General features: G+C 37.2%; 1 protein-coding gene across 1 annotated transcript in view; it reads right to left on the bottom strand.

The window, feature by feature from the left end:
- CSMD1 (CUB and Sushi multiple domains 1) overlaps nucleotides 1-19,544 on the bottom strand; it is a 2,075,474-nt gene that overhangs the window by 843,739 nt on the left and 1,212,191 nt on the right. Inside the window, exons 6-7 of the mRNA XM_089679519.1 lie at nucleotides 7,980-8,092; nucleotides 2,614-2,691 (exon numbers count right to left, since the gene is read on the bottom strand). Coding sequence (XP_089535645.1) covers nucleotides 2,614-2,691; nucleotides 7,980-8,092 — 191 coding nt within the window. The remainder of the gene's footprint in view (nucleotides 1-2,613; nucleotides 2,692-7,979; nucleotides 8,093-19,544) is intronic.

Raw genomic sequence — 19,544 nt, 5'->3', positions numbered from 1 at the left:
TCACCCGGCCTGGCACCATCTTGGGTGAGGTGTTGTGGCGGCTTCATGCAGTCCTGCAGTTTCTGCAGTTCCTGAAGCTTCATTTTTTTCCTGGACATGTCCAGGAGGGTCACCAGCAGTGGGCACTTATGCTCACTGGTTGCTGTAGTGCCATGGCTGAAGAGGAGCAGGGGAACTAGGCGGCCATCATGGGCTGCAGCCAGAACACACCCTTATTTCTTTCTTTTTTTAAATTAAGCTTTGTTAAATGTCCCCAATGGCAGCTCCCTGTGCTCTTTTTTTTTTTTTTTACAATACCTTGCTTATAAACCTTGAACATGGCAAAAATTTAGTATTCATATTTGTCCCTCTTAGACTTCAGTGATGTTCACTATAAAGTTTGGGGTTCCTGGATTTCAAGCAGGATTTGTGTAACCACCCATTAATCAAATCTGGGCAGACTTCATCCTCATTGTGAAATTCATATTTTAACTGTCAAATAGTTTTAAGGTGAGGTGCCAGTCAGGATATAATTTTAGGTAACTATTTTACATTTGTCCCCTGTAAAAGCAACAGAAAAAATAAAAACTATTGTTGATTGGATATAAACATTTTAAAAAGATATGTTAGATTTGTTATATTTTCCAAATTAGTTGAGTTATGAAATCTAGCTTGGTAGAACAGCTTACCGTGTAGATTAAACATTAACCTTGTTTTTCTAGTGTAGCATTGTGCTTGGGGTCAAATCCCGTTTCTCATGTTAAAATCTTCATTATTTTTGTGCCATTGTAAAGACTTTGTTCCAGATTGTAGTGCCTATTAAAACAATGCCAGGCAATGTACTGACAATCGTTTTGTTTGTAACATGACAAAGCTGTTTTACAAAGAAGGTGATGGCTCTACAGAGCATGCTGAAAAACTGGGTACAGGTTCATAAAATGGCCATTTGGTAGAGAAAACAGAAAGCATAATTTGCAATTGTTGCAGTTTATATATATAAGCCTAATGTTTTGAACTCACAAACACTTAAAAGCTCAGCCAACTTTTTAATATTTCCTATATTGACAAAAATTATATTCAAACCTTGGCAGTAGTCATTTATCTAAGCATTGGAGAGAAGAAATTGGCAGCCTTTTTCTTAGTACTGGTCAAAGTCCAAACCCTCCATGTCTAAATTGTTTTGGATGATAACAAGCAGACAATCTGCATAACTGGGCATAACAAAATGATAATATATTTGATAAAAGATTATCTAAACTCATTAATGGGCTGTTGCGTATCCCAGGATAGAATCAACAAACTTGTTTAGAACTCCAAAAAAGTTTTATTTAACTAATCACTTTTAGGGATTTTAACACAAATTATATAAGGCATTTCATTTCAGTTAATTCTACATTTATAATTAATAATCAAATATTTAAATAATGACAAATGTTTATGATAGGATGAATTAAAACCCTGTGAAATCTGAGAAGCATACCCACCTCCTAAGTAGTTGTAAACAAATAAAGACAGAGCAAAAACATGATATGTACTGGACAGCTATTGTTAAATCAACTTCAAAACATTTGATTAAGTTCTGTTTTGAATTTTAACTGCTTGTCTATTGGGACAATTTTACATTTTTCATAAACATATTAAAACCTGTATTTTCTAGAAAATACAATTTTTTCACTTTGTTTCTATCACAAAAGGTGAACAAGTCCCTTCAGATAGCTTTGGGCAGGTTACAGGTACTCTTTAGGGAGAAATCAGAGGTTTATTTAACCCTCAATGTCTCATCTGCCCTGTGAGGCAGCTGATCAAATACAAATCCTTGTTGCTTCCAGCTTCATTTGTCACAGAGGAGATTGAGGAATAGATGTTCCTCCATCTCCTCTGTGAGTAGCCTACCTGACTGCTTACCCTGGTCCCCGGCGGACTTGGAAAAACCAAAGAATGGCAACTTGAGGCAGTGGAAGGATGGGAGGCTCCACAGCATTGTAAAAGTAATTGGGTGGTTTGAAAGCCTCCCAGATTACTTTTTAAGGAAAGTTGATCACCTGCTTTAAAAAACGGTACCAGGATCAGGTCTACAATTGCAAGATCTGCTCCTATCACTTATTCTCACAAAATGATACCTGCTGAGGCCCTGCCTCTAAAAGTAAACAAAGGGACGGGGTCACCTGGGTGACATCATTGACTAAATATGGACATGACCATATGGATCAGGCAGGGTTTAGTCATGTTTGTTTAGGCTTCCTAACAAACAACCTGGGAGGAATCTGTCATATTTAGTAGCAGTAGTAATACTGCTGCTAAAGGTTTCACTTTTAGCTTCTGCCAGAAGATCAACTTGACTGAACACCAATTTAGTTTGGCTATTTGCCAAACCTCTGAACAAGCAAAATTCATACCAAACCAGCAGCTCATTCCAACCTCTGTTACCAACTGTTCACATTTTCTGGTACACTGTAATAATAACAAATATGATTCTTCATTGTATTTTATAGCTACGACACACTTCTAAGATTGTTTCTGGTCCTATGTAAATCACTCATCCTCTGCATGCAGTAAAGAAATGAGATTCACACATGCTTTATAAAACAGATACATGCTAATAAAATAGAATAATACTAAAATATTTTTACTTACAGACAGAATTCTTATGATTGCTTTCTTTGCTCGGTAACATCTTCACTCCTCTAGATTTCAATTCAATTGCCTTTTTAACTGTAAATATGTCATAAGAAACAAATTACCATCTTTAGATTTAATGTTATCAAACACCCAAATATATACAATATATGTCAGAAAAAGGTACAAAAGCTAAATGGGGGCAGTTTTATTCTCAGGAAAGGATATGTGTCACAATTCTGACAAACATTTACTCATGGATCTTCATTTTAAAGCAGATCTCTACTTCTGTTAAAGCTGTTAAATGTCACTTATATCCAACATTGGTTACTTCTGGTTTACTCTAGGGGGCCAATTTATAAAAAAAAGTCACGAACGTCATAAATATCATGAAAGCCTAATGAAAAAATCCTGTAATGTTTGCAATATGATTGTAATAGTTTCGTTGTTGCCTTTTGCATGATGAATGTAACAACCCATAACATTCAATGCTAAGAGATAAACAGGACTTTTGGGTGGGTTTATTTCTAGGGTACATCTTATTTTGTAAATGACTAAGGGTACTATGTACCCCTTACTCATTCACATTGGGGGGCCTGTATCTGGGGCCCCCTTTTTTGATAGCGGGCTTCCAGATTCTGATAAGCCCTCTGCTTCCAGACCCCCACAACCACTGGGCCATAGTTGTTAGAAAGAGGCCTTTGTCCTCATCGACTTGGAGACAAACGGCTTTGCACAGTTCCACCCTCCCCCTTTTCTAACACCCTAGGCTGCATGCTTGGATAAGGGCCTGCTATGAATTTTGAGGGGAAAACATGCTTTTCTTTCTTTTTTTGCATGAGGTTCCTCCTTAAAATGCATACCAGACTTAAAGGGTCCACTATAAAATTTCAGGGGACCCCAAACCATTTTAATTTTTGTTTTTTTTTCATGGGGTCTTTCTTAAAACCCATACCAGACCTAAAGGACCTGGTATGAGTTTTGGGGGGACCTCATACTGTTTTCACTGTGTTTTCTGCTATCCCTGTTGTTTGTTTACATTCACCTGTCAGTTCTTAATCCCTGGATGACAGTTGAAAGTGCAGGGCAGGAATGAGTCACAGGTTTTTAGGACATCAGAGGGTGTCAACACCCTAAAAACCAGGGGGCAGCTGTCACATCTAGCATGTAATACTACAAACAAAACAGGTGCTCAGCCAAATAAACTGCCAGCTGCAGAGTTAAGTGAAACATTTAGCAGTGGTAAGAAAACCATTTCTATGTGTTTCACTTCACTGTGCAGCTGGACGTTTATTTGGACGGACACCCATTTGTTTGTACATTCACACAAAATTCTTCATAGACTGTACACAGCGTAGAAGTCCTCCTCATATTATGTCCCCTTCTGGTTGAAATCTCTCAGCCTAATAACTCTCATGGTTGAATGTTCTTCAGATTTTTTTTTCTAGGATTAAATGTTATGGATTGTTACAATCAGCCAATGAAAGGTAACAAGGAAACTATTACACACAAATTGCAAACATTACAGGAATTATTAATTGCACGAATGTTGAAACATATTAAAAGCAACTTTTTTTTAAATAAATTGCCACCTAGATATTTGGCTCTGCATTCTCCTCCCCCCAGTCCTCAGTACTAGGGTAACCACCTACTGGAACGAGGGGCCAAGGATAGGGAGGGGTGATAAGATTTCTATAACAGAGTGTTCTACATTAAGAACTCTCATGGTACCTTAAAAAAGACTGACCTGAAAGCATGGGGAATTTCTTGCTGTTGGATAGAAATGGAGCTTTAACGTGATTACATGTAAACATTAGGCAATTAATAATAATCACAGTAGAGGCTTCTTAAAACAAAAGGCATTTGCTTGTCTTACTCCCATTATAGATAAAAAATAAGGGGTTTATTCCTCATTTTAGGACACTGAGCAGAGTAATGCAAATTATTCCTTTATGCTCCTGTGGCCAAATGTACATTCAGCCCATTCACGCTAGTTGGCCATCCTTACCTTAAGATGTCTAGTTGTTCCAATGTGCTGGTCCATAAGCCCAACTGACAGCTAAGTTACCAGGTGCCCTGAACAGGAAATTGTCACATTTAACAGTGGTAATAATACCGCTGCTAAATGTTTCACTTCACTGCAGCTGGAGGTTCATTTGGCTGAATGTCCATTTCCTTGTCTGTTTACAAAAATCTCCATAGACTGTGGTCCATAAACTGTGGTCACAGTGCTACATTCTTCATATTATTTCCCTATAACAGGGGTGCTCAATCTGTGGCCTGCTGGCAACATGTGGCCCTCGGATCCCTCTGATGTGGCCCTCGACCTCAAACCAGGGAAGCGCATGCACAAGGTCAGTAACCCATTGATCGCAATCTAGGCTTGTCGACATGCCATCTCAGAGCATCAGAGCACAGTGGGTGAGGAAGCAGGCAGCTGCGGAAGGAACTGGAGCCATATGAGTTGATGCTTTCTCTGTAGCACCGGCACCTGTCCCAGGTGGAGTGATACCAAGTGCACTTCACCTAAGACCTTTTTAGCAGCCTGGAGACAGAGATTGATGCCAGCAGAAGCTGGAAGAGTTAAAAAAGTCAGTGGATTAAACATCACATACACTGCGCTTTAGCAATGGGCATATTAGCACCTGTAAAAGGGTTATTAAGTTGCTTTCACACTGATCTGAAAGTGCAGAACAGTGCACGTTTCACTTTCCTGCGGGTTGGATGCACTGACCCATAAACGTCTATTATATCATGCGGGTTTGGTGTGCTTTCAGAAAGTGCACCACACCTGCAAGATATAATAGACGTCTATGGCAAAGCACAGCTAAAACTTCAGGAAAGCTGCAGGTGCACTGTGTTGCACCCATGTTGCAGGTAAACCGCAGCTCATCAGTGTGAAAGCAGCCTTATAGGATGCTCAGGAGAGTAAGGCCTCATTTACATTTGTGGTTTGAGAGCAGTAAAACCCCATAGTTGAGACATGTATTTATCACACACCCCCAACCAGGGGTGGACTGACCATTTGGAAACTCGGGCACTGCCTGAGGGCCTGGGGTCAGTAGTGGGCCCCATGAGATGCCCCTGGCACCTTTTTCATAGGTTTTTTTGAGTTTGGGTGAGGACACAGGGGCCCCATGAGTTGTCAGTCTGCCCCCAACCATTTGTGTAGCATCAGGGGTCGCAATGGCGATCCTGCCCCATGCTCCAGGGGGCCCATGCAGTCTCCCAGTCTTATTCTGTTTTGAATTTGTATAGGAGGGGCAACAAGGGCAGCATATATAGGAACAGATCCTCTACATTTTCCTTCTGCAATCACTGAAAGCTTGCTTCTCCTCCTCTCTCCCATCAGCATTCAGCATCTGCAGCAGGAAAATGTTCATTATGCTATTTAAAATAAAAAAAATCAAATTCTGAACCATTTAATTTCATTGTGACACGTGACCGGTTACCAAATCATTGGCCCTCACTCTTCAAAAGGTTGAGCACCCCTGCCCTATAACTTTTATAGTTGAATGTTTTTAAGACAAAATATTCACAAGTATTATTTGTTACATTTGTGTTAATGATGAGACATTCACAAAGCAAATGGTTTATAAATAGATCCATTAATTGTAAGCTTTAAAACTAGCAGTACCAGTACATTTCAATCAGTATACTAAACATTTCTGTATATTCACGAATTTCAAGTGTTCACGTTTACATTTGTTTCTGTAAACGAATAGACATACAGTACTTTGGGGAATTGTAAGCACTTTAGGTTTTGACCTTGCTATCATCATACGAACTGAGTTGCTATTGGAGTGTTTTTTCCTGAGAAAACGAAAAGTAGAATATAGAAAATGAGACAAACAGCTGATTAGGGAACTAGTGCAGCACCTCTGACTGCTGCAAGCATGTAGTCTATTTTTAGTCTTAGATCCAAGAAGAGGAATGCTTGCACAACAATTATAATGGAGAAAATTAGAACTAGTGGTACCAGAATCATTATTAGTAGTAACGTGTAAATGTTGAAATGAGTTTAGACTACTACAGTCTATAATTTGGCTTTTCCATATAACCAAATAGTAATACTATAAAATGATGAAGAAATGTGAACAGCAGCAAATGTATTGGCTTCCAGAAAAAATGCTAAGGCTAATCCCAAATGGAAACAATACATTAGAATCTCGTAATGAGTACCCTGGGGGATGTTCTTTGTCCAGAGTTTTATCTTTAAAAAAAAAAGTACACAACTTTCAGAATATAACTTCATTTTATTGTATTTTAACACAGAAGCTGGCAACTTGGTTAAGAAATAAAAGTGAAATATTTGTATTTTTCTTTTGTATTAGTAAAAATTATTTACAACAATGGATGTATTTTTTTACATAATGCAACAATGAAACAGTATGTAAAAATTACTTGTAGAGATCTGACAAGCTTTTATCAAGCTAGAGAGAGCAGATTTACTAAAAACTGAATGTCACTCTTTTGACTATGTAATTTTTAAGGACAAGTTCACACAACAAAGCAAACAAAGCTGAAGATTGGGTTGATGTTTATGGCTTGAATCACTTAGCTATCTTCCAGTAATCACTACATTGTCAGTTTATTGGAAAGTGTGATAAATGTATTAAAGAGAATGATACCCCACTGTAGGCCGTTAAAGAAACAGTAGTGTGGTTAGAAACCAAGAACTTCAGAGAAGTAATCTACTTTCTTCCAAGAAGTAGAGATTAATTCAATCCACCAACATTTCCATAATTTCTGTTTTAGGTAGAAATTACCTCTAATGCAAGCATCAAAAAAGCGATAAAACTTTTTTCTGTTTTGGGATAGAAACGTGTTTGTGTAGTGTTGACTATATTTTAATAAAATATTTTTTTTCTTTTATACTCAGTAAAAATGCAATGATATTATCTTATTTTGATTTTAAAAATGAATTCATTTAAAGTCCACTTGTTGCCACTGAAAAAAACTGAAAGTCAAAGAAGAAAGAAGAAGTCTTATAATCATGGGTAGTTTGTTAAAACTTTGTTCTTTTGAAGAATTCAAGACACCATCAATATTTGACATTTCTGATTGGGTTGCATAGCATGTTCCCTACTGGGAACTGTGATTCTTCCTGCCAAGCCCTACATCACTACAGGACACAATAGCAACTTAGAAGTCAATGGGAAAAACCACAGCACACATTAAGGGACACACTATCTGTCACACCAGGAAGCGATGGATAGTAACAGTACCTGGAGCTCTTAAAGAGCACTGTTTACTAAACAGGTAAGTATAAAACCTCATTAGCTTTCTTTTTTCAAAGGCAAAAAAGCGCCTAGAAAAAACATTTAAAATTGTGTATTTTTTAAAAAAAGCAAGATGATAGAATGATAGGTGCTGTTCTGTACCTTGAAACTGGGCATTGAAGCCTTTCCTCCTGTGGTTACTGTCTGAAGTAAAATGAAGACGAAGCCAATTTTTATTACTTATGACCGGAGAGGGCAGGTTCATCCCAGTTAACCTAAAAATAGAAAATGTAATTTTTAAATCAAGAGACACTTATCGATTACACACAGTATGTTAGCTGATAAAACCAGATGTTTTGAGAAAAAGCCTCACTGAAATCTTTTTCACCTCTTTACCTTTTTATAATCCTATATCCATGCATGCTATGATTTGTGTATATTGTTTTCTTATAAATGCATTAAATGCCTTTTATCGCTAAATGTTGCTTTCTAAACTGGGTAACAGTCACACCCATCATCAAAAATATCTTTACATAGATTGGAACTTCAGAGGAAGACAGTGGAGTTTCAGACAAGGTCTGTTATTAACTGTTGCTTACTGAGAGCCCTAAGAATAACTCTGAACCTGGCCATACTGGACCGCAGAAGGACATTTAGATACCCATGAAAATGAATGGAATGTCTATTTCAAAGACTGAAATGAGGCTTTATAACAAAATGCACAATAACATTGTGGGTAGAGTGGTTTAGGCGATAAACATGTTCAAATAGGATACTGTAATTTACTATACTCAAAGGCTGATGTAAATGTATGCACACACTCTTGCTGTGATTAACAAATAGTAACAGATGAGCTAAAATATTCACATATTCTGGGAAAAACATGGTCCAGGGTCCCTTCAGTGATTCTAGCATAAACAAAAGCCTAATCATATATGATCTCTATTCAAAGGGAGATCAGATTGTTTCAGCCCTTCTAGAACAATTTATTTATTTATTCATACCATAGCTTTGAGAATATGTATAATTTAACCCATTCCAGGTGTAGAGTGTAGATTAATGTTCCTAAGCATGATTAGCTCTTGCTCCTTGGTGCCAATTGAACTTGAGGTGCAGGAAGCAGGCTGAGCCATCAACACTCTCTAAAAGAGAAGTGAAAGAAAAGGTTGCAGCATACTGGATAGATCACCTACATCCATCTTTCTTATAGAAACTGTCCACAGACATGGCATTGGCAGTCCCTGCCCTAGGAACCCCTTGCATGTGTTTCATCCAATCAGGGTGAATTGTAAAGATCTGTGGACAGTTTCTAAAATAAACATGGATGATTGTGATCTAACCAATGTATGACAGCCTTTTCTTTCACTTCCTCAATATGATGTTCAAAATCAATAGAACATCAATCTACATTCCCTGTCTGATAGTTAGTAGCATGCACAGGAGCTCAATGTGAGCTGTGAGTCAATGCTCTGTCTGACAGCTCTGAAACAAAGCAGTGTTGGTTTCTGACCACGTGATCACATCTATGTAATTGTGATCACGCACAAGCTGTCAGATTTATTTGAAATCTTACAGCTTGCAGAGGACACATCAACCTGAAAACAATAGTATTTCTGTGTTTAATACTGTTATGGTAAGATACGCTTACAGTATATTTTATCTTTGTCCATTTGTCAACTTATAATAAGAAACAGAGAGAGAAATATGTTAAAACAGCTTATCAAATTAAAGCCTTATACATACTTAAAAATGTATGAATTGTTTAGAAATTTGTCATAGAGTTAATAGACTGACACTATTAAAATTTTTTTAAGAATCTAAGCTTCAATAAAATCTGAACAAATGATTTAAAGTACCATACTGGCCATTTTTACCTTAGTATTAAAGATTTCCTTATTCAAGTGCTTACAGAAAACATCTGTTAGAAACTGAAAGTGTATAAATATTAGGTAACAATTAAGGATGAGCCAAACTGCCCTAGTTTTGATTTGAGCAAGGTTAGGTAAACTTCAAAGTTGGGTTACTAAAGCCAAATCCCACGGAGGTCATGGGAGCTGAATCTGTCAAAATGTCTCGGGACTAATAAGAAAAATTGTATTGCTGGCTTCATTTTGGGGGACCTTTGGATGGGTCTGTGTATCTTTTTTTTTTTTTATAGAAGTCAGCAATGAAATGTAGTTTGCCAGCAATTTAAACTGTACTACATTTTTTCTTTGTAAATGTCACTTTTGGGGTAGTAAATCCTACAGTAAGAATTTAAAAAATCCACAGATTTCCCCCCTAATATCCATTCTAGACCATTTCAGTCTGGCATAGATTTTAAGGGATTCTGTGTGCACCCCCCCCCCCCAAAAAAAAACCCTTAGTCCGAACATACAGCCTAGCTGGCCAAGAAAGGGGGGAAGCAAGCACAAGCCTTCCCCTACTGAACCATATCAAACCACATGATCCTCAATAAGGAGAGTTACCTTGCCAGGGACACCCCCCCCTCCTGCAAAGCACCTTGTCTACGTGTTGGTGAGGACAAGAGGCACAACCCTGACCCATGGATGTGGGGTTTCTGTGGGGTGGGGAATTATTGGGTTCTGCAAGCCCCCTTTAACAATAAGGGATCACTCAGACACCTGCCCACCATCTGAATGAGTACTCATTCACAAATGAGTGTAAAAAAACCTGTTTTTCTTAAAGTCCTTTAAGATAAAAAAAAAGTCTCACAATGTAGATCCATGTCAATCATTGTACCTGACACTGATTGATGGACAAATAAAAAAACAAAACACCACCCACCGAGGTACATCTACATCATTCACTTGCCTTACACTGAATGATAGGGCAAGTGGACAGCTGTTTTATACAAAAGGTGGGGTCTCCTGTAAGCCCGATGATGTAATTGACTATATATGTACATACAGTATATGATAAATGATGTCTCCCAGGAGACTCCTTACTTCCATTTATAATAGCTGTCATTCAGTGGAGCATGATGTTTGACTTAGATCTACATCTCTGGATTGTGCCTTTGTTTTTATCAGCACTTTACTTTTTTAACAATAAGTAGGGGTATGCACCCCTTTCTTATTCACAAGGAGGCTGGTATCTGGGTGTCCCCTTATTTTTAAAATGGCCCTCAGATTCCAAAAAATCCCACACTTGCAGACCCCACTACCTTTGAGCCAAGGTTCATCAATATAGGGGCATAGTGCTTTGCAAATTGTCCCCCCTGGCAAGGAACCCCTATGTTGAGGGCATTTGGCCTGGTATGATTCTGGAGGGGGGCTACTTCCTCTTCCCCTTTCCTGTCCTTCCAAGCCACATGCTGGAATATGGGTCTGATGTGGATCTCATGCTTTTTTTTCATTTTTGCATGGATCTCCCCCCTAAAATCTATTACAGACCTAAAATGTCCTCAGTCCCTGCCTATTTACTATATACTCTTCCTCCCTAGGTTCTACAAACTGTATACCAGACAGAGCCTTGGATGAGTCATAAAAAAATTAGGAAGAGGAGGGGAATAGATAGAGTTGTATGTGACACTGAAGGTGTGCTGAGAGTAGGTAGGAGGTGAACCACAAAAGAGCCGAGTCTTGGAGGCCAAATGTTTTTTTTAAGGAGGGGTGGGTGGTCCACTGTTTCAAAGGCAGCAGAAAGGTCTAAGAGTATGAGTATGTAGTAGTGTTCAGTGGCTTTAGCAGTTAGTAAGTCATTAGTGAGAAGGACAGTTTCAGTGGTGTGTTGCAGACAGAAGTCAGAAAGGTTATCAATGTGGAAACAGTTAAAATAGCTGTAGAAAAGATGTTCCAGGAGTTTGGAGATAGCAAGGTGATGGGTCTTGAGTTATTCAAACTGGTGGGCTCCATTGTGTGCTTTTTGAGTATGGGGATGACTATTGCATGTTTCAGAGTGGTGTGGAAGAAGCTAAAAGAGAGTGAAAGGTTGAATATGTGAGTTAGAGAGAATAGGATAAAGTAAGTGTGTAACTGTAGTAGTTGTGAGGGAACAGGGTTGAGGGTAAGGTGTTTAGAAGGGCTTCAATAAAATAAGTAGAAACCTCCTCTGTGGTAACAGAGTCAGAAGAGGAGAATATTGCATGTGGTAGTAGCCATGGTATGTTGGGTGAGAAAGATATTTACAGAGGAGCTCTCATCACAAATTGAATATGCCTGTTTTTTGTAACTGACTGGCAATCTCCTTTACATGTTATTATCTGTTTTACCTACTGAAAGAATATATCTGACATTTTATACAGTAAAACACATATAAATAATTAGGTTAAACAACCTGACTGGTCCTTTTTTTAACTAATAAAATGTAGTCACAATAACCTTTACAATTATGTATTTATTCAGAAAATAAACTGAACACAAACATACTTATGATCCATATGCATTGTTCAGTGCTGCATTTGTAAAGGAACTATTTCAGAAGATAAATCAATTATATTCCACTGCTGTTACAATTTCTTTCATGGTTTGACAGATGTTAAATATTAGCACTTCAAAGTCTGACTATATAGGTAAACTCTTGTAGTTATTCCAAGCACTGTAAGCTTTCAAAAACTTTGTAAAGCAAAGGTTCCATCAACTTAAAACCTACAACCCAACCCTATCAAACCTTAACAGACATAAGGTTGTAGGAGGTTCCTTGTTTAAATGGATTGCTTTGCAATCATCCAGCAACAAGAGTGAAAATGTGAGGAAGGGTTTATACCCAGGACTCATTTACCTGTCAATCTTTGGTCCTGCACTCCAAAAAAACTGCATGAGTTGCTCTGACAATATAATTTTAAGGCTGGCAACAACATTGCAGTTCCCATGTCTCTAACTTCCACTACTCTGACAGATCTACCCATGCAGACAGAAGAATTTCTTAATACAAACTAGAGAAAAAAATGGAGCTGTTGCCCATTTACTTCTTTGTATAGCATTGTGTGTTAAAATACAGGTTTTACTGTGCTAGTGGTACCACTAATTTTGAAAGGTATTACAATGCACTATTACAGAAGCATACAATGCACCAACACTGAAGCACACCACAAAGCTTGCGTTGTTATTTGCTGTATTAAAAAGAAAAAGGAGTCAGAACATTTTTGTGCATTGCGGTGCACTGTTAGCTCACTCAAAATGTGTTAATGCAATGCATACTCTGAATGGGCCTTTAATCTGACCAATAAAACAGCCATATGGTATTGAAAAATAACCTACTATTTCAAAATAGGCAGAGTGGTCAGGTTTTCTTCTGAATAATATCAGGGGGAAAATATTTTTTTATATGTTTATATATTATGTCATAGTCACTTTAATACCAGAATCAATGTTATTGGAAATAAATCCCAAGTCCTCTTTTTTGCTTGTCCCAAACCCTGAGCTTTACACAGGAAACCAGGTTTCTTGCTTTTAAGCTTCAGTTGTTTTCTCCCATTCTGTTTTGTACAAGAACTGAAAAAGAGGAACACCCCATTTGTATGCTAGAAATACGGCAAAGCTTAGTTTCAGTTACTGGAATGCATAAAAGAAGCATATAACCACATTTAATAAGACTAAAATGAAGTCTTCTTCTGGGAATGAGTCAATAGCCCCCATTTACTTTGTAAAATTATTCAGAATTTAATTATTCATGAAAAAAAAATCCAAACTCCGTGAAATATAAATGCACAGATTAGTTTAAAAAGAAACCTAAGGGAGATAAATAAAGGATGAAATCCTCATTTAATTGTATTATAAATTCTTCTGTGGTAAAATGACTTTCCTCAAATAATAATCACTAGAAAAATTATCACACAATAAAGCAGCGAATGTATCTTTCACTAAACATTCTCTAGTGAAGAATCAATCACTGTCATTTAAAACACATGGACCAGGAAAATGCTCCACCAGAAAGTGTTTGGTAAAAGTTGCATTTACTGCTTTATAAATAATCTATTAAGTTGATTTACTAAAAGCAAAAAGACTGTTCACTTTTCCAGGGAGATTTCACGTTGTGATGTTTTCCCTTAGCTTAGTGAATGTGGTGAAAATTCCCTTTGCAAGAAACAACCCAATCATGTGCAAGAAAAATAGAAAACAAACATATTTTTGCTGGAACATGATTGGATGATGGAAGTCAGCAGATCTTAACCCCTTGACGCCGATGTAACACAAATATGCGGCTTCACAGAACCGGGCTTTTTTCCGTGGGGCCGCATATTTGCGTACCTGTCATTCTGCTGGGAGCGTGCCGCACGGTGCGCTACCAGCACAAAGACCGCGGTTTCACTGAGAGCACCGGGTCCTTTCCTAACGATCGGGGCCCGAGACTCCTGATTCCGGGTCACATGATTGCTGTGATTGCCTCTGAATGGTTATCACAGTGATCAGTCACTGTACAGCCTGGCCCCCTTGTTTTTTATTTTCTCTCTATGAATGGAGGAGAGAGATGCATTGTATCTCTAACTCCTGGCATAGAGGGAAAAAAAATGTTTGTGAAAAAAAAGAGATCAATAAATATATAAATATTAAAAAATAAAGAAAAAATACCTAGAGCAAGGTTTGATCTAGTTCAGTGCCAGGGTAAGTGTTTGGGTCAAGGTCAGGGTCAAAGGTCAGGATTTAAAAAAAAAATGTGTCAGTGTGTTTTAGGTTAAAAAAGACAAAAACAAAATGAGCACTATTGTTTCTGGGCTGTACTACGGGTACAAACAACAAATAACATACACATATATGGTATCGCTGCGATCGTCAAGAGCTGGAGAATTTATTTTGGGTTGTTTTGTGGTGGTAGGCTATGGTAGTAACAAGAAACACACAGCTAAATAAAACAAAAAATGTTTTTTGCTATTTTGGGCCAGTTTTCCTTTGATAATAAAAAAAAATCAAGAGATATCCATTACCATTTACCAACAAATGAAAGCCCAATTTGTCCTGAATAAAACACAGAATAATTCACCTGGATGCACAAAGTAGTTGTTATGATATGTATGGTTTTACTAACACATGTCAACATTGCAAAATTGTGCTTAGGCATTTAGATTTGTTTTACCCTTAGGCGTGAAGGAGTTAATGTAATTCAATAAGAAAAAATGACTTGCAAAGAAAGTATCCTATATCAATTAGTGTTCTAGTATGCTGAAAATAAACAGCGGTTTCATGACACATAATAACAACAATACTATTTAGTGCCCTCCTTCTTCTTTTCCTGTGCCGGATTCTATTAGCTGTCAATTGAACAGTCTGAAGCTTCCCTAGAAATAAGAATGATGTGTCAAGGATGTTACCTCACTAGTAGCTTATTATCTAGCACTCACAACAGAGACTTTGTGCTTTAATAGGTCACCACAAACATGGTCCTTGTATGACCTAGATTCTACCTTTTTTGTATAATATATTTTTTTCATGTGGACAGGGTGGTTAGTTAAGCCAAAAGCACAGGTTGATTGTCTGCAAATTAGTTTTAAAATTCCACATGTATGGCCATTGGTCTACAGCCTTGCAGCATAGGCAACTAGAACAGAAAGAGAAGTATGGCCAAATGGGTCATGCTCAATATACTTTTAGCATCAGACAAGTCATAAAAGTACATTACTAAAAACATTGCTTAAAGAAGGTACAAACAAATGTTAAACAGTTTAAATACTTGCTTTGTTATATTGTATACAAATAGTGGTTTAGTCATCTTTTATGTGGCATAAAATAACATGCTATTTAATAGCTGTATTTTTCATTGTATTTTAGAGAGAAATAAAACATGATTTAATATAGTTAATTAATTGTTTTAAGACACAGATAGAAAGCTGTCTCTTTAAACAATGAAGATAATTAAATAGAAGATGCATTTGATTTTATACCTATCGTTAAAGTATATTTCATGCATCACGTTCTAATGTGTAGCAATTAGAGTGTTTTTTGTTTATTATACAGATGTATTATTTTCTGGATTTTATTTCCACTGCTAACATTTGTTTTTCAACAATATATCAATGGTTTGAAAGTTATTTCCCATATGAGCTATATTCTTAAAATGACGATTCTCAATACTGTCCTCATATTCACATGTTTGCTTGTAAGCACAAGGGTTCTCAGTTCTTTCATATAGGGCAAATAAAAAAATCCTCATTAGTAAAATAACTGATTTGTGAATTAAACTTCCTAGCAAGCATGCTAATAAGCATACAAATAAGCTATTAGTGCAAAATTAAATACGCACATGTGATACATCAAGTTTCAGTGATATGCAGTAAATGATTTGCTTTTTCAAATATTGAAAATAATTAGCACCTTTATTTGGTAGCTGTTATAACCATATATATATTACGTATGTACTGTATCTCTCATAGGACTAATTACTCATCATGTCATGACAGTGGAGACAATAAAACTAAGGCTGAATGCTGGGGAGGCAAACAAAGAAGACAAATTGAATGGAAGTAGTGGGTAAAGGAGAATGTGTTTAAAAAAATAAGATAAAACAATTTAGACAAATCATAACCTTTTAGACATTATTTGACATTACATTTTTTAACTACTTTTTAACAACTTTAAACAAAAACCCCTTTGTTCTGGACCCCTTGAAGCAGTATCACAGAAGAGCCCCCCTTCTGCAGCTTTATGCGTTTAGAAGAATTGAAAGATTAAATTGAAGGCATTACCTGAGTCATGGCCTGAAGGCTAAATCTGTTATAACAGTTTAGGTATGAGCTACATAGTTACATAGTTAGTCTGGCTGAAAAAAGACAAAAATCCATCCAGTTCAACCATAGAAAAAAAAAGTTATAATCATATACCCACAGTTGATCCAGAAGAAGTAAAAAAAAACCCAGCAAAGCACAATCCAATTTGCTCCTGCAGGGAAAAGAATTCCTTCCTGATCCACCGAGAAGAAATTGGATAGTCCCTGGATCAACTTTACCTATAAATGTTAGTATCCAGTTATATTCTGTGTATCCAAGAAACAATCCAGGTCTTTTTTGAAGCAATCCACTGAGCTGGACAGAACAAACGCTTGAGAGAGTCTATTCCACATTTTCACAGCTCTCACTGTGAAGAAACCTTTCTGTGTTTGGAGATTAAATTTCTTTTCCTCCAGATGTAAAGAGTGCCACCTTGTCCTCTGTGATGACCTCAGGGTGAATAGCTCTACACCGAGTTCACTATATGAACCACTGATGTATTTATACATGTTGATCATATCCCCCTTTAATCTCCTCTTTTCAAGAGAGAATAAATTCAGTTCCTGTAATCTTTCCTCATAGCTGATCTCCTCCATGCCTCTTATCAGTTTAGTTGCCCTTCTCTGTACTTTCTCCAGTTCCCCAATGTTCTTTTTGTGAATTGGTGGCCAAAACTGAACTGCATATTCCAGATGAGGTATTACTAATGATTTGTACAGGGGTAATATGATATATCTCTCTCTAGAGTCTATACCTCTTTTAATACAAGAAAGGAGTTTGTTCGCTTTAGAAACCGCAGCTTGGCATTGCATGACATTATTAAGCTTGTGGTCTACCAGAACTCCCAGATCCTTCTCCACCATTGATTCCCCCAGTTGTACCCCCCCTAGTATGTATGATGCATGCATATTCTTAGCCCCCAAGTGCAACACCTTACATTTATCAACATTAAACCTCATTTGCCACATAGTTGCCCAATTAAACAGTGCATTGAGGTCAGCTTGTAAGTTGGAGACATCCTGTAAGGACGGTATTTCACTGCACAGCTTGGTGTCATCTGCAAAGACTGAAACAGTATTTTTAATCCCAGACCCTATATCATGTATAAATATATGAAAAAGTAAGGGTCCCAACACTGAACCCTGAGGTACACCACTGATGATCCCAGACCATTCAGAGTATGAATCATTAACCTCTACTTTTTGAATACGATCTTTTAGCCAGTTTTCTGTCCATTTACATACAGATTTTTCCAAGCCCGTAGACTTTACCTTACACATTAGCCGTGTGTGGGGAACTGTGTCAAACACTTATGCAAAATCCAAGTATACCACCACCACTCCTCTGTCCAAGGTTTTGCTCACCCCCTCATAAAAAGAAATCAGATTTGTTTGACAACTTCTGCCTTTCATGAATCCATGCTGTCTGTTGCTTAACCGTTTCAATACCGTGCAATTTTACACCTTCCTGCCCAGGCCATTTTTCAGGTTTCAGCGCTCTCACACTTTGAATGACAATTGCGCGGTCATACAACATTGTACCCAAACTAAAATTTTATCATTTTCTTCACACAACTAGAGCTTTCTTTTGGTGGTATTTAATCACCGCTGGGGTTTTTATTTTTTGCTAAATTAACAAAAAAAGTCCAAACATTTTGAAAAAAAAACACATTTTTCTTTGTTTCTGTTATAAAAGTTTACAAATAAATAATTGTTCTTCATAAATTTAGGCCGAGATGTATTCTGCTACATGTCTTTGGTGAAAATAACCCAAATTAGGATGTATTTTTTAGTTTGTAGGAAAGTTATAGAGTTCACAAACTATGGTATAGATCTGAATATTGATCAATCCTGAAGTACTGACAGCCAATCTAATATCTTGAGGTCCAAGAATGTCAGAACAGTACAGATATCCCCCAAATGACCCCTTTTTGCAGAGTAGACAGTCCGACGTACTTCATAAGAGGCATGGTGAGTTTTTTGAAGTTGTATTTTTTTGTCATAATTTTTCGGAAAATTAAAAAATTAAAAAAATAATTTTCACTATTTTTTTTTTTACATACTGTCACCAGTGCAGTACAGCGTCATCATATAACTGGCATGGCGGTGAACAGCGACACTGACTGGTGACAGTATGAAAAAAATATATATATATTTTTTTATTTTTTTATTATATTTAATTTTTTATTACATTTTTTTTTATTTTTTTAAGATTTTTTTTTCATATTTTACTATGACCAAAATAGTACAATGTTACCATAGTAACACTGTACTACTTTGGGGAAGTGATCAGTATTTTTTTTTTTTTTTTTTTTTTTTTTACACAATTTGCTTATAGCAAAGAATTACTTTGCTATAAGCAAGCATTTACCTGAATGAAATCGATTCATTCAGCTTTTTTTTTTTTTTTTTTTTTTTTTTTGTGCTTAGCTGTGATTTGGTCCACATGACCATTCACAGCTAGGCACTAGTATACAATGGATGGCATCATGAATGAAGCCATCCATTGTATACAACTGTCATGTGACCTGCTGTGATTGGTCACAGCAGGTCACATGGTACCGGCAACGGGAGCCGGTACTCGGATCTGTCATCGGCCGTGTCCGAGGTGCACGGGCGGTGACAGATCGCACTGCTGCGTCGCTCTGCAACCGCGCAAACCGCGCATGTGCGGGAGCACGCCAAATGGCGTGCACCCGGAATACAGGAGCACATTTCAAGCCGCCAAACGGCCATTGGCCAGGCGGCTAATGGTTAAAATATTTTTTTCAGCAAGAACTCATCTATGTGGTCTTTTATTAAACTCTCCAGTATCTTCCCAACTATAGAAGTTAAACTAACATGTCTATAATTACTTGGTAAAGATTTTGACCCTTTTTTAAATATTTATACATATACAGAAATCCCCCTGCGCTCCACAGAACCTAGTGAGTAAGCTGCTATCACCTATTCTCTATACCGCAAGATATGTGAAACAAAATAATATAAGTGGTGAAGCGCTCAACTTAAATAATCAAAAAAACTAGTGCATTAACCCCATATGTAAATATTACATCCCTGGTGATATAATGATAAACAAATAATACC

Source organism: Staurois parvus, unplaced genomic scaffold (genome assembly GCF_062004578.1).
Source record: "Staurois parvus isolate SC_StPar_1 unplaced genomic scaffold, SC_StPar_1.0 ptg000226l, whole genome shotgun sequence".
In the NCBI taxonomy this organism is placed as follows: domain Eukaryota; kingdom Metazoa; phylum Chordata; class Amphibia; order Anura; family Ranidae; genus Staurois; species Staurois parvus.
This window is presented reverse-complemented; position numbering and strand designations above follow the sequence as displayed.